This window comes from Microplitis demolitor, chromosome 5 (assembly GCF_026212275.2).
Source record: "Microplitis demolitor isolate Queensland-Clemson2020A chromosome 5, iyMicDemo2.1a, whole genome shotgun sequence".
NCBI classification, from domain to species: Eukaryota; Metazoa; Arthropoda; class Insecta; order Hymenoptera; family Braconidae; genus Microplitis; species Microplitis demolitor.
Genome location: NC_068549.1, coordinates 15,784,072 through 15,794,212, shown reverse-complemented (window position 1 = coordinate 15,794,212; position 10,141 = coordinate 15,784,072). Strand labels below are relative to the sequence as shown.

Genomic DNA, 10,141 nt, shown 5'->3' with positions numbered 1-10,141 from the left:
TTTCGCATCATGAATCGTGCAATTGCAGATTTTGCGTAGATGATTGTGCTAATGAGTAAATAAAGATAAAAAATTTACTTATCGTGCTCGAACATAAAATTGAAAGGTTGAATCCTACGTACGTAAGTCAAACATTACTATGTATTTACTATTATAACATAACTACCAAATATTTATTAATTTCGAATTATTACGTGATATTAGTTACAAAGAAACGGTTTATTTGAAAAGCATATGTTATTTATTGCCTTCAGCTTGATTAACTTTATTAAGTTGCTATTGATTTTTACGGCGCTTTTCATTCAGCATACTATTTATTCCTGTTTCAGAATATCCTCTTTTGAACTTCTCAAACTTATTACTTACAGTTTCTGAAAAAAAAAAAAAAAAAAAAATTATCTATCGAGAATGTTAAACCGGTTCTCAGACTATTATCTACGGAAAAATTATTATTTTTTAGATAAATTTCATAGAACTGCATTGGTAGATTAAACGGAAATAGTAGTTTATCTATCGAGTGCGATCGTGTTTAAGACGCAAGGTGTGAAGATTGATGCCCAAGCCGAAGGCAAGGGTACTAACACACGAGCGTCTTAGACTCAATTGTACTAGATAAATACATTAGTTTTTGTGACAGATATTTGAAATGTACTACAGTTAGTGCTTATAAATGGCAGGTTATAAATCCGCGCCTATTTATTTGGTAAGATTGTTTTGAGTATTTGTTAAAAATGAGAGAGAAGTCGGCAAGTGTACGAATTGAAATGGTAATAAATTTTGTCAAAAGATGGCTCGTTGAGCTACTTCGATATTTTTTAGTCGTTTGCTATCGCCCGTGTAACCAAAAAATATTTTTTTGATCCGTTGATGACGTCACTATTAGAAATATTAGGTATCTTTTTTACCAGCTGTATCTTATCTTATATTTTTAGCTGCCAGTTATAGGTGCTAAATGTCGTACATTTCAAGTGTCTGTTACAAAAAATGTTTTTTAAACTTTGGAATTTTATATATTGTCTTCTAAGCAATGTGTTGGCAAGCACAATACGTATTCTTGTAGGAAATTGAACACTGTAGAAAAGAGGTTTCTTATGGTTTTTCGATAAATTTACTTTTCAGAAGTTACTCCTGATTTAAAAAATTGACATATTCTAAACTGTCAGTTTTTATTCATGTTCGGAAAAATTATTATGATTTAAATAAAAATTATCAAAGTATTTCTTCCTCAATTAACCGTCTTCTGCCTTACCCTTTTAATTACAAAGAAAGCAGTGTCTTTTTGTTTTTTTTTTACTTTTAATTGCTGCCAGTTTTATAGGATCTAATGCAGGTCGTACAGGTGCATCTACGTTAATGCTACTTCTTTTTCCTCTCAAATTACTGTTCAAGATTTCTTCACTACTAAAAACTGATTTTACAAAAGAAGTTCCCATGGATGTAAATGATGTTTGAGCGTCTGCAGCTTTCCAACATTTCAATAGAAAAAAAAAAGTTGCTTCCTGCATGTCCAAGTTCGACCTGTAAATTATAGAATAATTTTCGGGGCTAAATCACTTTAGATGGTTGAACATAAGTCGTTCTTCATAAGTTTCTTTTATAGATGATAAAATAATCATATCGTTTTGATATTAAGCGTTATTCTATTTAAACTTTGCAGAGTCCAAAAATAATTTCTTCTGATTTCAGAAAATAGTGCTTCCGTGAAAATTTTTTTCAGGTACCTAGCGTAAGTTCCAAAAGAGCTGTTCTTGTCACTTTTTTCTATTGATGTGAAAAGGAAGAAAAAATTTTCTTTACATTTTTAACATATGCACAGATAGGATAAACTTTAAATAATGAAAAAATATAAAATGAAAAAATTACGTAAGCTCATTAAAAAAAAAAAAAAAAAAGAAAAAAAAAAGGTTGTACTGTTTTCCTGACATTTTTTATCCCAAAAAGTATTTTTTTTTCGACGAAATCTTTAAAATTTTAGGTACATCCTTTCATTGATGATGTAGAGAAAAGCCTCACAAAATATCAGCTAAATCAATCAATAATTATCAAAGTTATAGCACGAGCAGTTTTTGAAAATATAATTTTAAGAAAATCGCGTTTTAAATTTCAGAGCGGTAAAAAATCAGGACTCAAATATTTACGATAACTCCTTAAATATTTAATATATTCTTACACTGTTTTCCAGAACCGCGATATCTTCTTGACTATAAGTACCAATTTTAGATATTTTGATATAACCCTAGACTGGTCAACGTATGAGCGTGACGCCGCACACAATTCTATTATTTTTATTACAATTACATTTTACAACAATTAAATTTTCCAATCTGTCCTTGTCGTGGTTATCCTTGTTTGTCGTTTTGTCCTGGTGCTTCTATCTCGTATCTGTGAATTATTGTCTCGTTCCTGGTTCCGTCCCTATTAATTCTCGTCTTTTATCTCGTTCTCTCTCCTATCTCTCGTCTCCTCTACCCATTTTCTCCTTCAACCTGCTTAATCAGACGCAATCAGTATTGTTCATAGGAGATACCGGCTACCTGCCTAGTATCTGATAAAGAGATTTTAATAATTTATCGCTTGGTTCCACAATAATAAAACCAAGTCCATAGTGAATAATTACCTGATTTCCGATTAATGGCGTCCGACAATGGCGCCTGTTCAGATGTTGTTAGCTTCTACTCTCTCTGTGGCCTAGACAACATCTGTCTGGTCCGGTCGTTCCGGTGATAAGTATCCTTTTTCGTTCCGGTCCCCGTTTACAATTACTCGCTCCCCGCACGACTTCGGGCGTCTTCGGTCTCGAGCCATTCCTACTTAATAGTGAACTTGCATTAATTTTATATCACTAAAAATTTTTGTTTAATCGAAAGAAGAATTTATTTGGAACGAACGAAAGAAAAGTATATTCTTAAAATTTTTTTTTTACTAAATAAATTATAAAAATTCAAAAATTTTTTATGTGAAAAAGACCAGCTATGATTGGTTGTGACGTCATTATATCCGTCAGAGCTGTGAGACTATGAAAATCACGCTATACACTTGTATTTTCTCTATACATGTGTTCTTTTGTCATAACAAGAAAGTGAAATTTAACCTAAAAAAAAGAGCCATCTGGCCTTACCCGGAATGGAAAGGTAGATTTCTTATATATGTAAATACAATAAAGCTACAATAGTGTAATTAATACTTATTTTGTATATTGTATGTATATATATATATATATAAATACCAATTTAATATATATATATATATATATATATATATATATATATATATATATATATATATACATACATACATGTATAAACTTTTGAGTGGATGGTATTTTTTGACTCTACTAGTTAAAAAAAGATATATGGTGGTAAAATTCTGTGATAATTCGATCATGAGATCCATTGCAATAGGCCGATTTCTAAAGAAATCTACCTAAAAATTAAATTTTATCTGAGAATACAGGTGTTAATTATTTGTTATATGATTCATTTGAAATCCATTTAAATATGGTTGATGAAGGATTTACATAAGCAACTTCGCCAATTCTACCGAAAGTGGATTCGGTGAAATATTTTTTTTTATATTGTCAAAAGTCATTTTTCCGCACTTTTAAAGGAATTAGTATCTGTCATAAATTTTCTGTTGCTCGTACGAATTTTTTTTTAAAGTTAATTAATTTATTTTTACCAAGTATAACCCGCATGGAAAAGCTATATATTGTTAAAAGTATAAAAAAAAATGAATGGTGAGTATGTGATAAATATATAGCGGCAAAAATATCTATATTGAAAAACATATGTTTTTTATATATATTAGATTATATATTTATAATAATATATTGACCCATATACAATGTTGTGTATTTTTTGATATATATTATCTCATATAATGCTCAATATATTCTTGCTATATATGGATAGTATATATATAATTTATAAGTATAATATAATATACTTGATATATACTTCCATATATGTCGACCCATATAATTAGTGGTCTATGGTCTCTATATAATTGATTATATATGAAAAAATGTATATGTTTAAACATATGGTTCGCAGTATATTGGAATTATATTTTTCCAATATATTAAAACTTATATTTTTCGCAATATATTGAAAATTTTATTTTTTCAATATACTTTTTCAATTTCTACACAATTCCACAAAAAAAAGTCAAGTTTATTATTTTTTTTTTTCATTGATCTTGCATGTACTGAATAACTATCGCAATAACCTAAGAAAAGTAAAAAAAGTGCCATATATTTTTAAATATACTGGAAACCATATATTTTGCAGTATACTGGAAAACATATAAAAAAAATACAAAAAATACTATATATTAATTAATATACTACTTTCAATATAATATATCAATATAAAAAAAGATATATTAAAATATATATGTAAAACCTATATAAAAAAGTCATTTATTGATAAATATATTGGTAATATATTCTAGCAATATATTTTTATTCAATATATTATCATATACTAATACGGCAAAAATATTAATATTATTTTATATATTGTACAATATATCACATTATAATATTCATATATTTTATCATATATATTTTTACATATAAAGCTTTTTCATGCGGGCACCTATATTGTTAAGCAACTGTATATTTTTTTTCAAAATGACAACACTACAATAGATATTTTGTCACCTCGCCATGCGATGACTTGCTCGACGGATATAATGACGTCACTAACGTTTGAATTTACATTTTCAACAAGCATTTTTTAATTAAAAAAATTACCCGAAAAATCATTTGTAAAAATTTTTTTCTTTAAATCCTCTTGATAACTTTAATCAAACTTAAAAAAAAAATAAATCTCAAAACATGCACGTTCTCTATTTTAATTTGGGACTGACGGACGAGCATTTAGAATTTTCACTTCCGGTCGGCTAGTCGCATCCTATCCGAGATAACCCTGGGTGGTTATGTCACGTGATCGACAGTACGCATACTAGATCTTATTTTGATTTAATTTTGACTCGGTAAATTCAAATTTACCCCGTTACAATAATTTACTATAGTTACAAAATTAGAGTTATTATTCAAGAGAAAATATTGAATTTTACTTGTTCATCATAGTTACATGGATAATTAGCCTCACTATTTTGATCAACTTTTGAGTTTATGGTTTTTACTTCCTTGAACAGTTTAGTACCAACATTTCCGATTCCACTATCTAAAAATTAATTGAAATAACTTCTAATATCACGTTTTATATGGTTACAGAATAGCTGATCCCCCGGATGATTAATCCCCCGACAATTGATCTCGATGACATCGTATCCTAAAAGGTTTAAAATGCGTTTGTATGGTGATGTGGCCTATAGATACTGATAAGTCATTACATGTACACACAGATGGCGTCAGTATACGTTCATATAGCTGTTAACTTGCCATCTTATTATACATTAAATAAAAATTAAAATACTTAGTAATTGATTTTGTTTAAAACAGTTAGATGGTTGGTAGCGTTATAGGTTCAACCCATTTATAATTTTTTAGTTACTTCAGTATTAGGAGTGAAGTAGGGTGTGTTGGAGGTGCCTCACTGACGATTCTACCAGCACATCTAGCATGTAACCTAATATTGTTCGGTGTCTATCAAACTATATATAAGTTTGATAACGATTATAACTTGGTGAGTTAACGTGATAAATTTACACATTCGGCTTACGCGATATCTACTAATTATTGCTCCTAGTTATTAGGCAGATATTTAAGTGCACAATGATCAGTTATAAATCATAAAATGGCATCTCATGTGTCATCATCTCTACATATACTTATACCATCAATTATTGTTGATCAAATAACCGGGATTGGGTCTTTGGGATATTTTGTCGTGGGACCTTTTGTCTGGGGGTATTTTGCGTAGAGATCAATTGTCCTGTAAACGCGGAGATATCGATAATCAAAGACAAAAGGATCTTTTTTCATTTGAAGGCTGATATCTCAGCACCAAATTGTCGCACAAAGAAACAAAGAAAGCAAATTGTAGCTGAATAAATTTTCCAAACGAGCCAAAAATTGGTTTTCTAGGAAAAAATTCTCCCGGCCCCGTTGACCCGAAAAACGAAACCAAAAAATTTAGAAAATTGTTGTCTCGAGCTATTTCTTATGATTACGTAATAACCATGGCTCAAAAGATCTTCAAACTAGAGATTTCAAGCTTCAAATCACTTTTTTTTTATTTTTTCGATACGACCATTTTTTTACGAAAATACAGCTTTCCAAAAATCACTATAAAATTTGTAAAATTTTTTGTTCCTTCAATTTTTTGGATAAGTGTACTATGAAAATCGAAGATTTTCGAAAAATTCAAAAGATTATAGTGCCCAACCCAATTTTCAAATGAGTTTTTATCAGCGTTTTAAGGTCTTAGAAAGATGTTTGGAATATTTTTAGAAAGATGTTCAAGTGTCAACATTTATATGTGGATGTGCGTGCGTGTGTATAAACCATCGATAATTTTAATATCACTTAACAACCAAATTGTAAAAAAGTATTCTTTTCTAATTTAATTGCCTTCATTTCCATAGAAAAATTCTGTACTCTCTGATGAATAATTTAAGTTATCATAAACAAGTATTTGTATTTTAACTACCGATCACTGATTTAATCGATAACTGCAGTTTCTAAACTAAAAACTTACAACATGAATTTCGTTTTGGTCCGCTTTTTTTGTTATATTCGAAATTGTGTCTGAATTCAAATATTAAATTGTTAGATGATAATTTTTCATTTCAGAAACTTGAACGAAAATATAAATTCAATTGTCTTTGTTTTAAGTGTTTTGTTTTTTTATAATTTATAGTAATTTTAATGGTAATAGATTAATAATATACCGATTGAATTTCAATTAAAATTATAAAGACATTACGATTTTTGAAACTTTAAATTTAAATTGCAGTAACCAATCCAGCAGGTGGACCACACATATCAGGGACCACTACAGTAGCGGGAGGAACATTTTCGAATGGAATGCAACCTAACATTACTGAATTAGCAAACATGAATATATGCTTTCCTTGGGCTGGAAGCGCTCGTGGTAGACCGCGAAAAGGGATGATGAGAAGAGCTGTGTTTTCAGATACTCAAAGGCGGGGTCTAGAAAAAAGATTCCAAATTCAAAAGTATATTAGTAAACCAGATCGAAAAAAACTTGCAGAAAGATTGGGACTCAAAGATTCACAGGTTCGTTAATCCGAATTATTTTATCTGTCTTCATTTTGAACACTATAAAATGTATTAACGTCCTTGTTAAAGTTACTCGAGCCGGGCTATAGCTCAATATAAATACCTCAATATAAAAGAAGTTACACACAAGTAAGAAGTAAAAATTGAAATAAGGACATAGTAAAAGTTCGAAATTTAATTTCATCTATTATTTACATCGTATCATTATGGTTTTAGAACTATAGGTTAAAGTTTCTTTGGTTTGACTCTGTTCATTTTTTTTTTTATTTTCTTACTATTCAACCTTTTGTTTGATTTTTTGGTCAACGTAAGAAATGATGCTCCAAAACTTAATAATAACAATATGAATTGTATTGAATTTCATTATACTATTCAATCAAACTTTAAGCAGGCTGAATCTTCTTTTACATTTCATTCTATTCGAGGAAATAATGTTCGTAATCCAGTCAAATTAAAATTGCCATCATATTTTGGACATTGCTATGTGTAATCAATAAAAAATATGATAGCATAGTAAATTTGATAACATTTGATCTGCTTGCACATTCTAGCATAGTATTTGTTTTAGAGATATTTTATATTTTATGGTATAATCACCATAAAAAAAGAAGGCAAGTCTTATGAAAAAACAAATTAGAATAGTTGATGAATTTTTTTGTTAAAAGTTTTTTGAGATCTCTGAGAACAAATTTGTAAAAATTTTCTAATTTGTAGTAAGAAGTACACTTTTAGTTGAGAATAATCCTATTCTGTCTGTTAGATGTAAAATATTTTTACTCATTTGTTTTAAAAATAAATAAAGTAAAATTCCAAGAAAACCATAAGTACTATAATTAATTAATGTAACGGGACCTAAGTCCACCTCCGCCGACCGGAGATCGAGATTTCACCCGTTTGGGCATACTTGCGCTACGAAATCCTTTCTTTTCTACCATAATATTATAAAACGAAACATTGAGCAAGCTCAATATTGGTGGATGTTATAACCCTTAGGATCAGAGATCCTTTGCGTGTGGGTGCCGAACCAGCAGCTACTACGACGAGTCCGTTCCTATCAAATCTTAGCTTCGGTTTCCCTTAGCCGGGCATAAGTACTATGATGTTAAGTTCTACACAGCATTCTAGTCATATAAAAAAAAATCTAGGCAGTGGTTGTCCTTACGGGCCTGCACCAAAAATTTCCCGCTATTTTCGAGCTCATTACTTAGATAGAAAAATGATGTCTTGATGAGTTCTGAATGAGTTCCTATTTATGATTTGGACGTCTCATCAACATCTTAAAGAAGTCTTTAAAAAGTTCTCAAGATGTCGACTAAACCACCTAGCAAACTCAGTAAGACGTCTTTCAAAAGAGTTCTCAGAGTTCTTTTTTCTGACTTCGTAAATAAGACTTAATTATGAATTTTCCATGACGTCTTTAAGGAGCTCCTAATTTTGACTTCATAAAGAAGTTAAAAAAAGAATACATTTAGACGTCAAAAAACTGACGTCTTATTTATGGAGTCTTCAAGAACTCTTAATTAAGAATTCTTAAAAATGACACTTTTAAGAAATCATCATAAGCCTTCTTGATGTCTTCTTCAAAAAGACGTCGTAAAGCAGCTATTCCGACTTGAATGCTGTCTGGGTAAATTCAAAGACATTATGGTGAATACATTTTCGAGCTCAAAAATACTCTTGGATGCAATCGTTTTTTATGAGATTTTCAAGCTCAAACCAGCTACGTTTTATGCTGAAGCTTAAAAATTTAAGAATCGAAAATAATTAATGAACAATAGTTTTTTGAATTTTCATTTACGATGATATTCAACAAAATGAATGTATTCAGGCAGAAATCAATGTAAGTGATGGAAATTAGGATTAGAATGAATTTTGACTCAGGTTATTGCGTTAATATATAAAATATCCAAGAAAAATGTGAAAAACAATGTTTTTTCCATTGATCTGCTGATAATATCATGTAAACTAAAGATCGTGTTACATAAAATCATGGGATAGTTGACAGAGACCATTGAGACGAAGAACTGGTATGATTTTTGGACCATTTGGTCAATTATTTTCTGAGTTATTTGGAAGAAACGAGGTGAATTGTTGAATTCTTATTTTTCATAAAAAAATTCTGAAATAAATACAAGTAATGTTTTTAGTAAAATTGAATCAGCCGAAAAACAGATTGTATCGATAAAAATTATAAATTCAAAATAACTACCAAATATCTTAGCGAAACATGAAAATGTAGATTAATTTTCATTCAATTCATGCCATTAATTGATTTTTGTTGATTTCTTGTTCAATAAAATTAAATGAGAAGTTAAGTATATTTTCAGTGCCTCTTACACAGAGATATTATTCTCGTTTAAAATGCTATAGCGTCATCGTAATACTAGACCATGTTGGTCACCTAACGAGAATTGAAATACCCGAGTTGAAAAATTGGACTTCATTTGAATCTCACATTAAGGTTGTTAATGAACCTATTTTAGAAACTCATTTGAACTGCAATTTGGTGCTACTTTTCGTTTCTACACTATAGAGATTAAAATGAGGTTCTATTTTTCGATTAGGACAAATACATGCAAAAAAATTACTATGGCCGTGCTGAAATCGACAACGGTTACTTTACAAACTACTGTAACCATTGTAAATTCTACTATGATCATAGTAATTTGTATGTAATTATTTCAATTTCCATTTGGTGGCCATCATGGTCCGATATTATTATGACACCATAGCAATTTGAACAAGAATTATTTCAGCGTGTGAAATATCCTCGTGACAAAAATAATTTCTGCATGAATGATGTTCATTTATGACTTTATTGAGCAGATATAGACTCACCAAGCTTATCTATATTAAATGTTATTTTTTTCTTTTTAGAATTATATAAAAATTTAACCCCTTATCAAAAGGAACGATTTAAAACAAAGT

General features: G+C 29.6%; 1 protein-coding gene and 1 long non-coding RNA gene across 2 annotated transcripts in view; one reads left to right on the top strand and one right to left on the bottom strand.

Moving 5' to 3' along the window:
• Window positions 1–215: 215 nt before the first annotated feature.
• LOC103568752 (uncharacterized) overlaps window positions 216–10,141 on the bottom strand; it is a 113,793-nt gene continuing 103,867 nt past the window's right edge. The window contains exons 2-5 of the long non-coding RNA XR_001345168.2: window positions 2,618–2,807; window positions 2,171–2,486; window positions 1,250–1,518; window positions 216–371 (exon numbers count right to left, since the gene is read on the bottom strand). This is a non-coding gene — a long non-coding RNA (uncharacterized LOC103568752). The remainder of the gene's footprint in view (window positions 372–1,249; window positions 1,519–2,170; window positions 2,487–2,617; window positions 2,808–10,141) is intronic.
• LOC106693517 (homeobox protein DBX1-A-like) overlaps window positions 7,012–10,141 on the top strand; it is a 126,909-nt gene continuing 123,779 nt past the window's right edge. The window contains exon 1 of the mRNA XM_053738931.1: window positions 7,012–7,210. Coding sequence (XP_053594906.1) covers window positions 7,028–7,210 — 183 coding nt within the window. The 5' untranslated portion in view covers window positions 7,012–7,027. The remainder of the gene's footprint in view (window positions 7,211–10,141) is intronic.